Here is a 21,048-nt window from a genome sequence, read left to right on the forward strand (position 1 = left end):
TCACCTATTCCTGTTTTCCTGTCCATTTTAAGTGACTTCACAGCACATTGTATAGACCTTGTATTAAATATATTTCTACAGGCCACTTCCTAGAGCTATTTGTTGTATGAAAATTACCATGAGACTTTGTAGTACCTAGAAACAAAGTTTCATCCTGTAGATCTCATGAAATTAAAACCCTCAATCGAAAAAACTAACCACTCATTAATATAGATGTGATTCTACTTTTTGTAATAAAAGTTTTCCACTATATAGCAAGGGTATGGTGCTTTTCCTTCAAAAAAAGCAAACTCTTTTCATGTTTCACTCCTTTGAAGACAGTTACCATATAAGGCTTCATTGTTGTCACATACACATTTTGGGGAGGTACCAAATTTGGTACTCTCCTAGTTAACTACATGTTCTGATTTTTGAAACAATTTTCTGCTAGTTGCTTACTGATATATGCGGTCACTCTAACTGGTGGGTGTAGCTGGTTTTGGGTTTGTTTTTTATTTTTAATTCTTGTTTTTGAAGCTGGTAGGGTTTCCAAGCAATGTGTTATTGTGAACTGGAGAACTATTTTGCATTTTAAGTAATTGAGAAGAGTAAAGAGTAAAACCACTAAGCAAATCTTCTGGCAGCCATGACTACAATGGAGTTATGTTTTTATGCTCTGACTATTACTCTATTGTTTTAGTGCTGTTTCAGCAGAATGGCTGATGAGATTACAACACTGTTCCAAAATTTTCCTGCGTAGCAGTATTCATTCAATTCTGCTAAGTAATCTAGACTCCTTGGAATTTCTTTTATATGGCTCCATGTATTTGGTAGTTGTAATACTAATCTGTAATTGTGCGTGTAGTGAAACTCTTGATGTGCTTCAGGCAATAAGATCTGGGTTTGTAGCAGAAGTTCTAGTGACTTTGTACATAAAGCTCTTCAGTTTCATCCTGTATGATTTAGTCCAGTCTTCAATTCGTCCAGTTCTTCATGAGCAGGTGTGTTACTCTCATTAATGATTATACTTACAACTTTGCAAATACAGTTTGTTCCATTCTTCTTCTGGGGGATTGCATTTTCGTCTTAATAGAGCTATTTAATACCTATGCCAGGATTGTTGTTTTACAGACTTTCCTTTTAACTGTACACCTTGCCCAGCTCAATTAATCTCCTTGCAGTTTATCGATATCTTTGTCTTTGCCACTTCTTTTCCTGTCTTTTAATTCTTATATTTATTTCTACCTTCCTTAAAAAAGTTTAATAACTTTTTAACTATATTCTGTGGAGGTCATTACTTATTTAAATTGTTGCTGCATTTTTTTCATCCAAGAAAAATGTTGTCACAGTTGGAAAAGACCTCTAGTATTACTGTGCCCAACTGTAAACATTCACCCTCCTGCCCCTAGTAAAATAATATATATATTTCATGTCCTGAAGTGTGTTATTTACACAGTTTTTAGATACTTCCAGGGATGGTGATTCCACCACCTTCCTGGAAGGGGATTGGGGAGGGGATTTTCATTTAGGGCTGATTCTTGATTAGTTTGAAGGTGGGCATGTATATCTGTAGAGTATAATAATGCACAGGTAGCACGAGAAAGTCTTAGGACTGAGTTAGCAGATGAGTTTTTTGTAGACTTACCTCTTTTCAAACAATACTGAATTTTAGTAAGTTGTAGAATTGGAACAGCTAGGGTTGGAAGGGACCGTAAAGATCATCTACTGCCATGGGCAGGGACAGCTACCACTAGGCCAGGTCACCCAAGGCTCCATCCAACCTGTCCTTCAACACTTCCAGGGAGGGAGCAGCCACAGCTCCTCTGGGCAACCTGTGCCAGCATCTTGCTACCCTCACAGGAAATAAGTTTTTCCTAATGTCTGACATAAATCCCCCCTCTTCAAGTTTTAAACCATTTCCCCTTGTCCTCTTACTACACATCCATGCAAGAAATCCTACCCCAACTTTCTTGTAGGCCCCCTTCAGATACTGGAAAGCCTCTATATGGTCAACTCCTTCAGGCTGAACAACCCCAACTTCCTTAGCCTGTCTTCATAGGGGACGTGCTCAGTCCTCTGATAATTTCTGTGTCTCTCCTCTGGACATGTTAAGGAGCTCTATGTCCTTGTTATGCTGGGGACTCCAGAACTGGACATAGTAGTCCAGGTGGGGTCTTACGAGAGCAAAGGAAAGTGGGAGAACCAATTACTGAGTCCTCCCTGACGTCTTGCTTCTTGCTACCCCAGAATAATCATAATTATGATTGTGTAAGGAACACATGGAGTACACAAGGATGGAGTAAGGAACTAGGAGAAACAGGATTTCTTCTAGCATTAGTGCTGACTTCTGCAGTGGATACTGAAAAAATTGTACATTAAGATCTACTTATATTACTCTGTTTGAACAAGAGAATGTGGTCTTCATTCTGTACCAGGTGATAATTATATTTCTATCTCTTTTTTACTTACTTCTGTTTGAGCTTCTTTGAGTTCTTATTAGGTACAAAGGTTTTTAGTTGAAATGTTAAGTGGTTTGCACCTCAGACTTCCTTTTTGACTTATCTTTGCTTCAGAAATACTCCTTTTTGCTCCTTCTGTTATTGAATAGAATGTAAAATAAGAATCTAAGGCAAAATAGTAAAAATATTGAATTTCTGTGAAGAAGTGCAGAAGTGCATTCATATATAGTAGGCTGCAATACATAACGAGAAAATGATCAATCCATATCTCACTTATCATAGATCTTTTTCATAGAAGCAAAAGCTGTGCAATTAGTTCCAGACCACTGTATTTCCCATTCACAGTGCTTTAGTGCATAACTTATAAATCTGTCCTCATCATCCTGTATAACTTTTTCAAAGCAAGAGCAACATCAAGCAAGACAGGATGAATGAAAGTCAATAGAGATTGGCTAGGCAGTCCAGTTATTAAGGATTCTTGAGGAGGTCTATAGAAGAATTGTCTGTGAATTTCTGTATCTTTGTTGTCAAGGGTCATTTCTGTAGAAGTTCAGTATGTTTTCTATCATAATATGGCTTTAGATTATACTGGTCTAATCTGCTTGTATAGTATGCCTGAGTGTTAGTTGTTTGTATTTCAAAATACTTGTTAATTTCCAGAAGCCCCATTTATAATATACATTTAGTGTACCTGTTCCATTTCCTGCGTGGTGGAGAAGCCTTTGAGGAAAATATAACATATGGTTACATATTGCATTAGAGACAGGATTGAGATTGCATAGTCCTTGCCTACATGCTATTGCTAATTTTCCATGAATTTTTCCATTAGCCACTTACCTTTCCTTCATTCTGCAGACCAGGCTATCTCTTGGGAGCATAAAACACAGCCAGACATTAAAAGAGGGTACTATTTCTGTCACAAGCCTAAGTAGAAATAGTGAGCTGGCCTGCATCTGTGAGTTTAACTGCAGGAGTTCAATTATATATATAAGCAATATGTGCTAGACACTGCAGATAATAAAAGGAAGAGTATCTAATTAAACAGGGAAATAGTTCTTTTCAGTCTTACTTGAGCTTTAAATTTAGCTTTGTTACTTCCCTTTCAGAAGTTTCTGAAGCATTTGTTTCTAATTGTATATTAGAGAATGCAGTGAGAGCTTGGAAATTGAGTGATGACAGCGTTGAGAATGTTTGGATTAGGTTGAGGGCCAGTGAAGCTGATATCACTGTGGGAGTCTGCTATAGACCTCCCAGCCAAAGCACCGAGGTAGATGGAGCTTTTTATAAGCAGCTGGGAGAAATTTCACAGACACTTGCTGTTGTTCTTGTGGGGAACTTTGATTTCCCAGGTATCTGCTGGGAATACAACACAGCAGAGAGGGAGCAATTCAAGAGGCTCCTGGAATGTGTGGAAGATAACTTCCTCACACAGCTGGTAAGTGAGCTGACCAGGGAAGGTGCCCTGTACCTGCTTCTTGGGAACAGGGAAGAACTTGTGGGAGAAATAAGGGTTGGAGGCCATCTGGGGCACAGTGATCAATGAGATGATTTGAGTCTTTGATCACTGGGGTTAGTAAAACTGCCACCTTAGACTTCCCAAGGACAAACTTTGACCTGTTCAGAAGACTGACAGAGTCCCTTGGAGGCTGCCTCGAAGGATATAGGAGGCCAGGAAGGCTAGATGGACTTCAAGAAGGAAGTCTTAAAGGCACAGGAGCAGGCTGTCTGTCCCAGTGCGCTGAAAATCAAGTAGGCAGGGAAGGAGACAGGCCTGGCTAAATGGGGACCTTGGGCTGGACCTCAAGAGGCAAAGATGAGTCTAAGACCTTTGGAGGAAGGGGCAGGTCTCTCATGAAGACTATAAAGATGTAGTGGAACTATGCAGAGAGAAAATTAAGAGAGCCAAAGTGCAGGTTGAGCTCAACCCAGCTACAGCTGTTAGGGATAATAAAAAAGGTTTCTTTAAACTCATTAAAAATAGTAGGAAGATCAGGGAAAATCTGCATCCTTTATTGGATACAGGGGGAAACATAGTAACAAAGGATGAGAAACAGGGTGAGGTGCTCAACAGCTGCTTTGACTTGGTGTTTAGCAGTGGAACAAAGTGTTCCCTGGACATTCGGCCACATGAGCTGGGAGAAAAGTCATCCAGAAGACATCTAAGGGATGAGGCCCAGACAGCATGGGTTTATGAAAGGCAGGTCCTGCCTGATGAACCTGATCTCCTATGACAAGATGACCTGACGATTGGATGAGAGAAAGGCTGTGGATATTGTCTGTCTAGACTTTCAGAAAGCATTTGACACTGTTTCCCATAGAATTCTTGTGGGAAAACTGGCTGCTTCTGGCCTGGATGAGCACAGGATCTGTTGGATCAAGCACCAGCTGGCTGAAAGGGCCCAAAGAATGGTAATCAATGGAGTTAAATCCATCTGGCAGCAGGTTACAAGTGGCATTCCTCAGGGCTGAGTGTTGGGACCATATCTTTTTAACATCTTTATTGATGTAAAATCTTTGTTCACTAAGAAATTGTTGCTTTGAGAAAGCTGCATTAGCCCTATAGATCATACGCAGTAACCTGAAACCGAAGTAACTTATGTGTGGTAGTGTACATGTAATCTTGTTGGGCTTCCTTACCTCTGGGCTATCTTCAGAAATCATTTTGCCAGAGCCTTCACCAAGGTCACCATATTCTGTCAGTGTGCAGTTAAGTGAGAGATTAGTCAGCTGGAACTGTACATAAAGGTTTTCAGCAGCACAGCATGAATAATATTATTGTGTATGTGTTCACTGGAAGCTCTGCTGTTGACCAGGTATTTCAAAACTTGTGTTGCTTCTGGGTTCTGTGATAACAAAAGAGACATCATTACAAACCCAGAATGTCCTCAGCATTCAGGATTTACAATTCCAGACATAATGAGACATTCCTGAATACTTTGGCTGGAAAATACAAGTTTAAAGTAAAATATGCAGATGTCTTAGGTGTACACATATCAATATTATATTCTTCACAAAGGTCACAGAATGTTGTCCTTTTGAATATTTAATCTATCTACAAATCATTACATTTAAGCAGTGGATTATGTTTCATAGTTATTAAATTTTATTAGACAATCTTAATTATAAAGAAAAATAATAGTAGAAATAAATAGATCAGAAAAATAAACTAGGTAACAACTGGTAAGTGACTGGTGTGTTACCATGAGATGCAAATCTGATGTGGGAAAAATCTGTAATACCGTCTTTAGTAGTACAACACTATCAATTGCTATGTTTTAGTAAAAATACTTAGAAAATTGAAATAATTTATCACACAACTAAAGTTATGTCCTGACCCTATGATGGGTGTAGAGTAACATAATTTCTTATTTTCATGTTTATATATAGTTTATGAGAATAGTGGACAGAACAATCTCTTGTTATATATGGGTCAGCAGGCTAGCAATATTTGCATTGGTGGCTGTCATTTTTTCTTTTTTTTGCATTTCTTCTCCTCCTCCAAGAAGATTACTTCCCTTTACCAAAAATGATTTCTTTTCTTCCTTTCCATGCATTTATATAGATATTTATGTATATCCGATGTTTTCAGTAGTGGTAATACTAATAATAAAAGTATAAATGAGCAGCTTGTCAGAAAGATTAGGCTGTATTACGTGTGTGCTGTATCACCTGTTCAACTACTACCTGTGTATCTTTCCTGTAGGTGACAGATCAGTCTGTGAAAGCTTTTGCTGAACATTGTCCTGAGCTGCAGTATGTTGGTTTTATGGGCTGCTCTGTTACTTCGAAAGGAGTCATTCACCTCACCAATGTAAGTATTTTAACCCTTGTAGCTAGTCATCACTGGGTTTGACTATTGTCAACCATAGGTATCAGTCAAGATAAATGTGTACATGTGATGAGTAACTCCGCCATGAACAAGATAAATGAACTATACATTATTTGAGCAGACACATTAAGTTTTTCTTAAACATTGGAAAGCAGTGTGGCAAAAACATACTCAAGGGATGATACTTTTTTTCAGAAATAGTAATACTGTTCAGTTAAAAAATCTTTAAAATATCTAATTGCATGAGATTACATTGCAAACAAAACAAAATTCCGTAACTGGACATGCAGACTTCTTAGTACAAGAGATTTACACAGATCCCTGTCTGCTCCATACTACTGCCTTTGCATATGCAATTTATATATATCCATCTTTGTATTTTATTAATTTGATTTCTCTTTCTTTTATGTAAGAATAGTGATGTGTGGGAAAGCTAGCTTGGGCAAACCTGCAAAAAATAATAGAAGCTTGAGTAAAATGAATGGCTAGGATGAAGTGAACAACATATTAATTATTATATTATATTAATTATAGTTCATAACGGAAAGCAAATTCAGGGAGACATTATGGACAGCAGAGGAAAAATGCATCTCAAACGGAAATTATTACTTATAGCTAATGATTTTTTTTTAAAGTTCAGATGGGAAAAAAAAAACTTCCTATAACAGGTAAAGACAGCTGTAGAAATAGATATTGAATATGAGTTCTGGTAAACATAAAAATTGTTAGAGGGATCTGAAGTAGTTAAGTGGAGACCATATTTAAAGAAAATATGCTTGGTTAAAATAGAGTTGTTTTGATGCAGCTGTGCAGCCCTCCTATAACACACAAATATTTAGAAGGGAGCCTATCCAGAGGGACCTTGACAGGCTGGAGAGGTGCACTTATGCCAACATCATGAAGACCAACAAGGCCAAGTGGAAGGTCCTGCACATGGGTTGGAGTGACCCCAAACACAAACACAGATTGGGTGGAAAAGGGATTGAGAACAGTCCTGAAGGAAATGACTTGGGCATGTTGTTGGTTGAGATATGCAATGGGAGTCAGCAATGTGCTCTCACAGCCCAGAAAACCAGACATATCTTGGGCTGCATCAAAGGAAGCGTGGCAAGTGGGTCGAGGGAGGTGATTCTGCCTTTCTAGCTTATTCTTGTGTTACTCCACCTGGAGTACTGTGTCCACTTCTGGAGCCCCCAACATAAGAAGGACATGAAGCTCTTGGAGCAAGTCCAGAGGAGGGCTATGAAGATGATCAGAGAGCTGGAACACCTCTTCTATGAGGACAGGCAGAGAAGGTTGGGATTGTTCAGCCTGGAGAAGAGAAGGCTCCAGAGAGATGTAATAGCAGCTTCCCGGTACCTGAAGGAGGACTGCAGGAAAGCTGAGGAGGGACTTTTTACAAAGGCATGCAGTGATAGAACAAGGGATAATGGCTTTAAACTGGAAGAAGGTTGGTTTAGGTTAGACTTTAGAAGAAATTTTTGATGGTGAGAGTGTTGAGGCACTGTCACTGGTTGCCCAGGGAGATTGTGTCTGCTTGCTGCCTGTAAGTGCTCAAGGTCAGGTTGGATGGGGCTTGGAGCAACCTGGTTGAGTGGAAGGTATCCCTTGCCTGTGCAGGGGGATTGGAACTAGATGAGTAGGTGTCCCTTCCAACCCAAACCAATCAATGATTCTGTGATTTTATGTTAAGATACATGGAGGACAGGGAGATGCATCAGGACAGTCAGCATGATTTCATTAAGGCTAAGTCCTGCCTGACCAACCTAGTATTCTCCTATGGACAAGCCAGTAGTGACAGATGTCATCTATCCAAGCTGTAACATATATGACGTGGTCCCCTACAGCATCCTTTTCTCTGCATTCAGAATAAATGGGTTTGATGGATGGACTTTTCAGTGGATGAGTAATTGGCTGGATGATCCAGTCTGAAGGATAGTGGCCAGCAGCCCACTGTCCAAGTGGAGATTGGTGAAAAAAGCTATCCCGCAGGGGTCTACACTGGAATGAGTGGTGTTTATTATCTCCCTTAGAGACATAAACAGTGGGATCGAGTGCACCCGTAGCAAGTTTGCAGACCACATCAAGCTGAGTGGTGTGGTTGACATGCCTAGGGGATGGAATGCCATCCAGAGGGATCTGGAAAAGCTGGAAAAGTAGACTAATGTGAAATAAATGCAGTTCCATAAGTAAAAAACAAGCTCCTATGCCTGGGTCAGGGCTACCCAGAGTATCAGTACAGTCTGGGGGATGAACGGGATTGAGAGCAGCCCTCCAGAGTAAGACCTGGGGCTACTACTTGATGAAAAACTCAACAGGAATCAACAGTGTGTACTTACAGCCCAGAAAGCCAACTGTGGCCTGGGTCATGTCTAACATGTCCAACAGGTCAAGGGAGGTGATTCTCCTCCTCTGCTCTGATCTGGTTCAACCCTTCCTGGGGTATTGTTTACAGTTCTAGGGTCCTCAACATAGCAAGGACATGGATGTGTTGGAGTGGATCTCAAGAAGGGCCATGAAGATGCCCCTGACACGAGAAGAACATGGAACTCTTGGAGCAAGTCCAGAGGATGCCTATGAAAATGGTCAGAGGGTGGAACACTTTGCTTAAGAAGAAAGGCAGAGAGAGTTGTGGTTTTTATGGGTGGGAGAAGAAAAGGCTCTGTTATTTTGACTCTTTCGATTGTGAGTTATTATTTATATTTTGTTTGCGAGGAAATTTCAGCCACTACTCATAGACGACGCGTGAATTTACAAAAATAACCAGGCTTTATGATTTAAACAAGTTAAAAGGATTTATTTAGGATTTATACAATTAGTTACTTTGGAGAGAAGAGTCGTTAAGAAGAGAAAAGAAGGAGGGTAATTAAGATGTTACCACCGTCCGCCGGCCTCGGCCTCTGGCTGTGGTCGGGTGCGTAGGGTCTGTCGCTCCTGCCGCTTCTCTGTCCCGCAGCTGAAGCCGAAGTGCCGAGAGAGGGGGGGTCCAGAAGAAAGCCGCCTCGCCACTTTCCGCTTGGGCCTTCAGAGCTGCTTCCTGCCTTTTTGCGCCGAGCTGGCTGGAGTTTGTAGTCACAGGAGCTGGCTTCCACGTGTCCTTCTGAGCTGCTGGCTCCTCTGAGCTGCTGGCTGCTTTTCTTTTTGGGCGATTTTTATACAGGAAAAGAAAAGGGGTCCCTTTTTTTGCATAAGTCCCTGATACATACAGATTTCCAGACTTCCCGAAGATGAGTCATCCTTATCTTTTAGTCTTTTTGGGTGTCCTGCTACCTTCATTGTCTCCATCATGCACCAGGAGACGACCTGATAAGCATTCTTATCTTTTAGGTGTATGTCAGGCATATGGTGAGGTAAACATATGTTAATTGACAAAATGTTGCAACATAGCAGGGAGAAAGAAAAAAAAAGAGATTGATTCAAGAGACATAATTTTGTATTTTTAACGTGTTTACATCAGAGGGCTTATAAGAAACATCCGGACAGCCTTTTAAATAGGCCCTGTATCAATAGAACAGATGGTATTGGTTTTAAACTGAAAAAGGGTAGATTCAGACTACATATAAGTACTTAAGATGAGAGTGGTAAAACATTGCAGCAGGTTTTCCAGAGAGGTGGTAGGTGCCCCTTTCCTGGAAACATTCCAGGTTCGGTTGGACAAAGCAACCTGATCTAGTGAAAGATCATAGAATCATAGAATGGTTTGGGTTGGAAGGGATCTTAAAGATCATCAAGATCCAAACCCCCTGCATGGGCAGGGACACCCCTCACTAGACCAGGCTGCACAAGGCTTCATCCAACCTGACCTTAAACATTTTCAGGGGAGGGGCATCAACAACCTCCCAAGGCAACCTATTCCAGTGTCTCAATACCCTCATGGTGAAGAATTGTTTCCTAATATCTGACCTAAATGTCCCCTCTTACACTTTAAAGCCATTACCCCTTGTTCTGTCACTACCCTTTCTGGTGAAAATTCCCACCCCAACTTTCCTGTTAGGCCCCCTTCATGTACTATAAAGTGCTGTAAGGTCTTTCTTTTCTCCAGGCTGAATAGCTCTAATTATCTCAGCCTGTCTTCATAGCGGAAGTGCTTCAGCCTTCTGATCATCTTTGTGGCCCTTCTCTGGACACTCTCCAACGGGTCTGTATCTTTCCCGTGCTGTAGGCTCCAAAGCTGTATGTCCCTGATTATTGCAAGAGGGTAGGTCTAGATGACCTTTAAAGGTCCCTTCCACTCCAAACTATTCTTTGATTCTGTGATATGGTGTTGTCTTTAAAGTTTGCTAAGTATTCTCACGTGTGAGTGACTTTTTTTGCATAATAACAATGTATTTTGCTTTACATTTATTGCTACTTTAAGCTGAGGCATATATGCTCGTAATATAAGCAAGTGCGGTGTTGCCATTTGTTATACTGAGAGGAAAAAGAGTGAGTAAGAGATTTACAGTGACTAGGACATTGTGTTGGGTACTCTGAAGCTATTAATCTGGTTAATCTTACTGGACTGACTATGGTATTCTTTCCACCTGACTGTTCTGGCAGGTGTTACATCCTTGTAGTACAGCAGGCAATTTTTAACTAAAACTCTGAATTGCACTGAAGCATCTGGCACAGACACGTTCCATTTCTACAGTTCTTTGGAGAAAATAAGCTCCAGCAGGGCGTTGAAACAGATATTTGGGGAGCAGTAACATGACCTTTAACTGCTACATCTGTCTTTTCCAGAATTCATCTGTTGATGATTTTTTTTTGTTTGGTTTTTTTTTTTTTATTGTAACCATCATGTATTTATTGCTGTAAATTTTGTGCTAGGTTCTTAACCAGTGCTTCATAACTGCTTGGTAATAATTCCAGTGCCATGTTCTTAGAGAATGTGGAAATCTATTCTTTGCTTTACATAGCCTGTGAGTGTGTCCCGCTAGGCTGTGCCAAGCTAGGTCCCTTTTGTTCTTCAGTTTCCAGTGTGTAAACTTGAGATTACAGCACTGGCCTCTGTCATAAAACTGCTTGGGGCTGACAGATGTATAAGAATTGAGTGGTTTATTATTACTGTATTTTCCCTCCAGTAATCTTAGATCTCTTTAAAAATACTGGCACTTAAAAATGTGAATTACAGTGCCAATGAATCACAGAGCTTTTTTAATAGCTAAATGGTAGTGAAAACACTGTATGTTTTAGAAAAAGAAGAAATATTCTGGGTTAATTTAAATTATTTTTTTAGTGAAGATAACGACATTTAAAAAGATGTGTTTCTTGCGTAAAACTATATTGATACTCTAGTATTTTTTTCCCTTGAAATTATTATAAACTAAAAAATATAAGTAAAGATGTAAATAATAATTATTGGGCAAGCTGGCAGGCACTGCATGTCCACAGACAGATAGGAAAGGAAAGGAGTGGGTGTATGTGCAATGCAGAATTAAGCTTCCAGTTGAAACCAATATTTTGCTCTGATAAGCTAGAATGTTTTTTTGCCTTTGTTTCCACAAAGGAAAGAACATGTACTGGAAATATTATTTGTGAAATACAGTTTTTATCTTCTGTCCACCCTCAACTATAGTTTCCTTGTTTTGTCTTTCTCACTTACTTACCTTTGACTACATTATTTTTTTCTTGGTTTCTCCCTTCTTACTCTTCTAACATCCTCATCTCTCAAGAGTTCATTGCTAACTATCTTTTTACTTTTCTATTCTGTAAGCTCAAAGAAGGATCTTTGCAAATGTGCAAAGTACCTGTGCTCAGTAGGTTTCTGCACTGAAGATGGAATAACCAGATGGATTATTTTTATTGATTAACCAAATGTGAATAAAAAACTCTATACACTAGCTAATGAAGTAGTGATTTTAAAAATTTATATATTTGGCCCAGCAGTGGTGGTATTTCTTCCCCTCTTCTGGTAATTGCCTCTCAGCAGCTTAATTGTTGCACTTCTAGTAGGATTTTAACAGCTGGCATCAACAAATCGCAACAACTAGACATAGCTTTAGTTCCACACCACTTGCTTGGCTTCTTCAGTTGAGTTCTGATACATATGCTAGAGTAATTGTTTAGTAGCAGTATAATTGTGCTTCTATACCATGTACTTCTGACAGATTCTCCTGTAAAGTTTATTACAGACATTTTCATCTAAATATGTTTTAATCTTTCGGTAGGATCTTTAGAGAAGGAAATTCTAACAACTTCTAATAATGAACGCATGAAGTCTGTTTACCTAAGAAAACTTTTTTGTATTAATGTGGTGTTTATGCTTTTCTGCATCTCACAATTACTGCCTGAGAGTCCTGTCCAATCTAACAAAATCATGTCTGCATCTGAGTTGGTGGCCAGTATGAAGTCAATAAAAATTCAGATTTAAGGAGCAAATAGTTAGGAATCTTTCAGTGCAGACATTATCAGCTTGACAGATAAATAATGATAATTCACACATGAAAAAATTGATTTTTCAAGAGCCTTTTCTAAACTGATGTACTATTCAGTCATAGAAAGGTTTGGATTCGAAGGGACCTTACAGATCATGTAGTTCCAGCCCTGCTGCATGGAAAAGGGACACCTCATTATTAGGTCATCACCAACCAACATCCCCAAGTCCTTTTCCTCAGGACTGTTCTCAACCCATATTCCACCCATCTTGTATTTTTGCTGGGTATTGTCCCAACCCAGGTGCAGGACCTTGCATTTGGTGTTAGTGAACTTCATGAGGCTGTCATCGGACCAATTCTTAAGCCTGTCCCTGTCCCTCTGGATGGCCTCCCTTCTCTCCTGTGTGTTGGCCACACCACACAGCTTGGGGTTGTCCCTAACCTTGCTGAGAGTGCTTTCAGTCCCACCGTCCAAGGTGCTGACAAAGGTATTTACTACCACCAGTCCCAGTACACACTCGTCACAAATCTCCCTCTGGACACTGAGCCACTGACCACAGCTTTTTGAGTGTGACCATTGAGCCAATTCCTTAGCCACTGAGTGGCCCACCCATTCAGTCCCAGTCTTCCCAATTTAGAGACCAGGATGTCATGTGGGACACTGTTGAACACTGCACAAATCTAGGCAGATGATGTCAGATGCTCTTCCCTTACCTGTTGACACTTTGACCCCATCATAAAAGGTCAAGAATTTTGTGAGGTTAATTTGCCCTTGGTGAAGCCACGTTTGCTGCCACTAACCACCTCCTTATTTTCCATGTGCCTAAGCAGAGACTTCAGGAGGATCTGCTTCTTGATCTTGCCAGGAATAGAAGTGTGACTGACTGGGCTGACAAAGAGTTCTTTGGCTCTTCCTGTTTTCTCTTTTTGAAAATGGGGGTTATGTTTCCTCTTTTCCAGTCAGTGGGAACTTCAGCAAAGTGCCTCTGAAATGACCTCTGAAATATGATGAAAAGTGGCTTTGCAACTTCATCCACCAGTTCCCTCAGGAGCTGCAATGGATTTCATCAGGTCTCATGGACTTGTACTCAGTGGTCTCAAACCTGCTCTTCTCCTACAGTGGCGGAGTCTTTCTTCTCCCAGTCCCTCCCTTTGCTTCCTGAAGCTTGGGTGGTGTCACTTGCCAACGAAGACTGAAGCAAAAAAGCTGTTGAGTACCTCAGCATTCTTTGTATCCCCCATGGCCAGGTCTCCTGTTTCCTTCTGGAGAGGGCCCTTTTTTTCCCCCAGACTTTTTTTCTACAAACCTGTAGAATCTTTTTTTGTTACTCTTGATGTCCTGGCCAGATATAATTCTATGTGTGTTTTAACTTTCCTAACCCAATTCCATGATCTCTTTCTTTAGGAACCAATTTATTTTGACACAAAGTGCTCTTCCTCTATGTACTTTTTAATGGTAATATTTCAGCAAGCCTCCTAGTCCTAAAATCATTTTGCTTCCTAACTAAAAATATGGGTGTTATTTGACTATGTCTACAGAAAATAAGTTTTTAATCAATTTATATAATGCATTGTGCTTCCTAAGGTGGCCTCTTAATTTGCTTGAATATGTTTGCATTTAACAAGATATCCTTTTATATGTTAGTGTTTTCATTAGGTCTGAGATTCATCAACACAAATACTATCTCCTTATCAATCTATTAGAAGCAGTTTATTGCACCATCCCAATTATAAACATACAGATACAAGTAACTTTTGAAACTGAACTAATCATAAGCAGCAGGACTCACAAAGCAAGCCTCCTCTACAATTGAATTTACAGTAGTTAAAAATTTAATGGGACTCTTTCCATGGAAACAACAACAGTGATCCCCCGAAATCATTCTCCCCACCTCTTCTCAGTTTTCTCCCCATTTTATGCCTGGACATACTGTCATGTGGGACCAGTATGCCCAGGAGGCCAGCTGGAGTAAATCCTGCCTTATATGTCAACCCCTGGTATGTGCCCATGCAAACACCAGGGGCAAGAGGGTGGGTTTCTATCCTGATGTTAAGCTCCCAATTTCAACATCTGTCCCGTACTGATCAAAATTATTCACTCCAACACAGTTAGCCTTCCAATGATAGGAAGAAGTCATTAAGAAAGAATTTTTGAATATAGTGATTCTAGGATATTTTTCATGAGGATTGGCTTGATCCTTTAAATGGTGTGGTGCTGTGGACCGTGTAAGAGAACTTTTTTACATCTCTGAAGCCTAAAGCTGACTATTTTGTTGAATTAAATTGACTTCATCCCTTTTCATAGACTCCTTTCATAGTTTTTAGCGACTTGATATTTGAACCAAACAGTTTTAAGTGTTGATGAAATTCTAAAGGATTGCAGAGAAGATTGAGTATATGGTTGAAAAATTTTCAGTTCTCTGTGGGTGCTTGAAACGTTCCTTTTTTTAAAAAAAGCTCCATTAGATGTACTTGAAAATAATTTAAGAGCAAGTTTTAGAGTTTAGAAACTGGAACTAAGTCTTGCAACACCAATACTAAATGCACAGTTTATATGTGTGTGGAAGTAGCTCATCTATAGTGAATTTTAATGTTAGAAGGGGTGAATTATATTTAATTTTACAGCATAACTTCTAAAATTATTCATGCAATGAAACAGAAGCCAAATTATTATCAGTCATCTTGAAAGGAGTAGCAACTGGAATGCAAATGTCATTCACTTTTCTATTCAGTTTTGCTATGGTACAATACGAAGCAAAGGAACCTATTAAATAATTCGGTTTTCTTATCATATTTTCAACTCCCTTTTCTTCTGCTGCATATTTTTTTACAAGCACGTACACCTTTCAAAACAAAGTTTTTCTGTTTCGTCTTTTGTAAGTAATGTAAATTGAGTCTTGGTGATTATAAAAAATTTTGAGTGTGAATTCCTTATTTAAGGCATGGGAGCTCAATGAGCTGCAACATTTAACTTTAAGATAGTCAGTTAGAAGTTTTGAATGTGCAGAACAGTAAAATAGTCTATGGGAAAATTGTCTCATCTGTAACTATTAAATAATTTTCCATGATTACTGTTTCAGGAACAGTTTATCTCAGCAATGCAGCTCAGTTACTTTAGTTCTTAGGTGACAAATAATGTATGTGAATTTTAAAAAAATATTTTAAAAAATTCTATTGACATAATAATTAAAATTCAGATCAGTATGTGGCTCTGAGCATAGTGCTGCCATCAGAGGTTTGGCTTTTTTTGACCATGGCTCGATTTACAGGGCCCTCATGAGCTTTGTTGCCCTTCTCTGGACACGCTCCAGCACTTCTGTGTCCCTCTTAAAGAGGTGCCCAGAATTGAACACAGCACTCCAGATGCAGCCTCACCAGAGCTGAGTACAGACGGATGTTCACCTCCCTATTCCTGCTGGCCACTGAGTTCCTAACACAAGCCAGGATGCCATTGGCCTTCTTGGCCACCTGCACACACTGCTGACTCATACTAAGTTGACAATTATTAATTGTCAACTATTATATTAACAGATGAGCCTGAATGCAACATGACAGTGCTTGTGGAAAAGGAGGGTGCTAGTAAGAACTTATAATCTTAGTTCACTATGAAGGAGGAGGATGATATTCCTTGTAGCAGGATGAACAAAAGATTTGGTGAGAGATGGCTACTTTGGAGACATCTGAGTATGGTCTAGAGGGTATTAGGGCTTCTCAAAACGTGGCCCAGCCGCGGAGCATCCACGCTAATGCACTCAGCATGGCTACCAAGCAGGAGGAGTGGAGGCCATTGAGCAGATGGAAGCCTATTGATGTAATTGCCATCACAGAGACATGGTGGGATAACAATTGGAACACTGTGATTGATGGCTACCAACTTTTCAAAAGAAACAGGCAAGGAAGGAGAGGTGGTGGGGTTGCCCTCTATGCTAGGGAGAGATATGATTGTCTAGAAATTAATGATGGTGATGACAAGGTTGAGAGCTTATGGGTTAGTATCAAGGGAAAGGTCAATAAGATGGACATCATCGTGGGAGTCTGCTACAGATGAAGAGGTGGATAAGGTATTTTATATGACAGTTGGGTAAGGTCTCGTGATCTCTACCTCTTGTTCTCATGGGGGACTTCAACTTCCCAGGTGTCTGCTGAAAATATAATACAACAGAGGGAGAACAATCTCAAAAGTTCCTGGAATGTGTAGAAGATAACTGCAGATGGCAAGGGAGCCAACAAGGGGAAGCACACTCCTGAACCTACTGTTTGTTAGTAGACAAGGTCTTGTGGGGGATGTAATAGCTGGAGGCTGTCTTGGGCAAAATGACCATGAAATGATCAAGTTTTTGATTTTTGGTGAAGCAAGGAGGGCAGTCTCCAGAACTGCCACCTTGGACTTCAGAAGAGCAGACGTTTATCTTTTCTGGACCATGGTTGAGAGAGTCCCTTGGTAGGAACTTCTAGAGGACGTAGGAGCCCAGGAAAGCTGGGCGTACTTTAACAAGGTTTTTTTAGACATGCAGGAGCGGACCATCCGCAAGTCATGGAAAACAAGCTGACAAGGAAGGAGACCCTCCTGGTTGAACAGGGAGCTTTGACTGGAACTCAGAAACAAAAAGAAAGTTTATGGTCTTTGGAAGAGAGGACAGGCAACTTATGAAGATTACAGAGATACAGTGAAGATGTGTAGAGAGAAAATCAGCAGGGCCAAAGCTCAACCGGAACTAAATCTGGCCACTGTGGTGAAAAATAGCAAGACATGTTTCTATAAATATATCAACAATGAGTGGAGGGCTAGGGAGAATCTCCATCCTTTATTAGATACAGAGGGAAAGACAGTGACCAAGGATCAAGAAAAAGCTGAGGTAATGAATACTTTATTTGCCTCAGTCTTTAATGGCAGGACCAGTTGTTCCCTGGGCACACAGTTTCTTAAGATAGAAGACAGATGGGGAACAGATTAGGCCCTATGTAATCCATGAGGAAATGGTTATGGACCTGCTTCATAAGCTAGACACTCACAAGTCGATGGGGCCAGATGGTTTACATTCCAGAAGTGCTAAGCGAGGTGGCAGATGTGGTTGCCAAGCCTCTATCCATCGTCTTTCAGAAGTCCTGGCTAATCAGGGATGTCCCATTGGACTGGAGACTGGCAAATGTGACACCCATCTTCAAGAAAGGCTGAAAAGAGGATACCAGTAACTATAGACCTGTCAGTCTCACCTTGATGCTAGGGAAGGTCATGGAAAGGATAATGTGAAGAACCATTGTAGATTGGTTAAACCAGACAGTCAGGCCCACTCAGATGGGTTCATGGAAGGCAGATCCTGCTTGACAAACCTGATCTCATTCTATGACAAGGTGACCTTCTTAGTGCTTGGGGGATAGTCTGTTGATGTATTCTACCTGTTTACTTCAGTAAAGCCCTTGACACTGCCTCCCGTAACATCCTAATGGAAAGCTGGCTGCCCATGGCTTGGATGGACATGTACTCTGCTGGGTTAAACACTGGCTGGATGGCCAGAGCCAAAGAGTTGTGGTCAATGGAAATAAATCCAGTTGGTGGCCAGTCATGAGTGGTGTCCCCCAGGGCTCAGTGCTGGGGCCACTCCTGTTTAACATCTTATCACTGATCTTGATGAGAGGATTGAATGCACCCTTAGTAACTTGACAGATGTCACCAAGCTGGGAGGGAGTGTTGATCTGCTGCATGGTAGAAAGGCTTTACAGAGGGACCTGGACAGACTGGATCATTGGGCTGAGAAATTCAGTAAGGCCAATTGTCGGGTCCTGCGTTTTGGTCACAACAACCCCAGGCAATGCTACAGGCCTGGAGAAGAGTGTCTGGAAAGCTGCTGGCAGAAAAGGACCTTGGTGTATTGATTGACAGTCAGCTGAATATAAGCCAGCAATGTGCCAGGTGGCCAAGAAGGCTGATGGCATTCTGGCTTGTATCAGAAACTGTGTGACCAGCAGGACCAGGGTAGTGATCCTGCCCCTGTACTCGGCCCTGGTGAGGCCCCACCTCGAGCACTGTGTTCAGCTTTGCGCACCTGAATACAAAAAGGACATTGAGGGGTTGGAGCAAGTCCAAAGAAGGGAACGAAACTGGTGAAGGGTTTTGAAAACATCCCTTATGAGGAGCAACCGAGGGTGTGGGGGTTGTTTGGTCTGGGGAAAAGGAGGCTGAGGGGAGACCTTATTACTCTTTACAAATACCTGAAAGGAGGTTGTAGTGACTGGTGGCCAGATGACAGGACAAGGGGAAATGGCTTCAAGTTGCGTCAGGGGAGATTTATAGGATCCCCAGGGAGGTGGTAGAGTCTCCATCCCTGAATGTATTTAAAAATCACCTGATGTGGTGCCTGGGGACATGGTTTAGCGATGGGCCACCAGGAATAAGGCAACAGGGTTAGAGCAAGGCTGGACTTAATGATCTTGATGGTCTTTTCCAGCCTGAGCAATTCTATGATTCTATGATTAACCTCTTAGAACAGTTCTTCAGATAAAATAGACCATTTGTCATTAAGTTATTTGTTTTTTAAAATGAAAAATGTTTACATATGTGTTTTTAACAAGTATCTGACTTGTAATAAGATATTGATCTCTCTGATTTAAATAGGCAAAGGGGTATTCTTTTCATCTGTCATGTTCAGATTGATACATAATCATGTCAGAAGGTCCAGTACATAAAGAAATATGGTTCTGCAGCTCTTGGAAGTCTTTCACTCATCTGAAAATAAAATAGTGAGATTGTATAGATCAAATTATACTTGGAAGAGTTTGTACCAATGTGAAACAGTGAAACAGTACCAATGTGAATACATTTTGCCTAATAAAACGAAGAAATAACCTACTAAGTAGGTCATGTATCATTTAGGCTCTTTAATGAAAATGACAGTAAGAAAAGGCAAATGATGGTTGTGTTACTCTATATTGAATATAAATGGTAGACCGTAACTAGTATGAATGAAAGAAATACTGTGGCAAAAATCATTCTCCTGTGATGGTAAAGGATAAAATCTACCTTTAAAGCTACTAATTTGCTAAGTAAGAATACTAGGAATTTGGTTACATTTTTCAGCCTACCTGTGCAATTCAAAAGTATCTTCTTCCTGGAAAATAATTAATCCTTTCTGCGGTCTTCATCATTCCCACAATAAGTTAAGTGCTCTAGTCTTAACTGTTACCTCGTTTGAAGTCATGCTGATTAGATACTTTTGAAAGAATCATTGACATCCCTGCATGGGTTTATCCCTAGTGTAATGTCATGTTCTTTAATCTGTAAGTAGTAATAATAAAAGAACCACTAGTAGTGCTAGCTGTTCATAAGAATAATGTTGTCATGAAAGAAAGCATATTTTAGTTAAGAATTATGTGAGGTTTTTTAAATGAGATTATTTTCTGCTTCTCTTTGAGATTTCGTGGTAAATATTTGTTTACTGTCATGGAGTATATGCATTGCTGAGTTGTCCAATAGGTTTATTTCCTATGTCATGGGCTATATTATTGCTAATAGAGTGTCAAGGCCAAAATGTTTTCTATGAATAGGTGTATGAAAGTGAAACAAAACATCAGAACTCTGATTTCTGTAGAAGACTACCTATGTTTGAAGTCCTCCTGTATTTGGAGTCCTCTTTTTTTTTCTCTTTCCTTTCTTTATTTTATTTCCCCCTTAAATACATTGACTTAATAATTAACTACTAAAGTGGACAGTTTCTATGATCTCAGTTTTATGCCTTTACTTAATCAAATACTTAGTGACTTAAATCACTGAAGTGGATTATTTTTTCTTTTTTACAGGGAAGGGAAATTTAATTGAAGTGTACCTAATGCAGTTATTTTTCCAGAGTATAACGGAGATTATTTCAACCATCTTAAAAAGCAAACATCACTTGGAGATTGTTATGGCCAAACAGATCTATTGTTTAAGGATAGAGCAGAAGTTTGTAAAACTTTTTTCTTCTAATGAGTCCTTAACTCATTAAAGTAGTAAGAGGGTTTATTTGCTTTTGAAGAACATTATAATGCTTAGCAATAATAAGAACTCAGATTAATCTATGCATAAGTCTTAACTGAATTGTTCTTGACTCCAACTGTTGTTGTTCAGAATAAAGAAATTACTACTGATGGCTGTTCAGGTTAGACTACAGTATAAGTACTGTATTTTCCAGGTACTTTTTAATATTTACTTGGTTTGAGAGCCTTAGACTGTGGAGTTTTGTTCACATGCATTAGAAACAAAATGTCCTGTCTCCCCTTCCTTCCATGCTCTATTTTTCTTAAAAGTAAATGAGTTGGTATGCTACCTTGGTGTTTTATACTTCATATAGTTAAAAGAAGGAAAGCCTAGGCCTCTGTTGTCAGTGTATTGGGTTATGATTGGAAGTGTCAAGATTTCGTGGAGTAACTAAGTGCTTGAATTTCAAAACTG

The 21,048-nt window shown here is 40.0% G+C and overlaps 1 protein-coding gene across 2 annotated transcripts in view; it reads left to right on the plus strand.

Moving 5' to 3' along the window:
- FBXL17 (F-box and leucine rich repeat protein 17) overlaps positions 1-21,048 on the plus strand; it is a 234,712-nt gene that overhangs the window by 57,990 nt on the left and 155,674 nt on the right. For both annotated transcript variants that reach the window (XR_011723334.1, XM_071731205.1), the window contains exon 5: positions 6,142-6,249. Coding sequence is in view for 1 of the 2 variants with exons in the window: in XM_071731205.1 (XP_071587306.1) it covers positions 6,142-6,249 (108 nt within the window). In the remaining variant the exon portion in view is untranslated. The remainder of the gene's footprint in view (positions 1-6,141; positions 6,250-21,048) is intronic.

This window comes from Heliangelus exortis, chromosome Z (genome assembly GCF_036169615.1).
Source record: "Heliangelus exortis chromosome Z, bHelExo1.hap1, whole genome shotgun sequence".
Lineage (NCBI taxonomy): Eukaryota > Metazoa > Chordata > Aves > Apodiformes > Trochilidae > Heliangelus > Heliangelus exortis.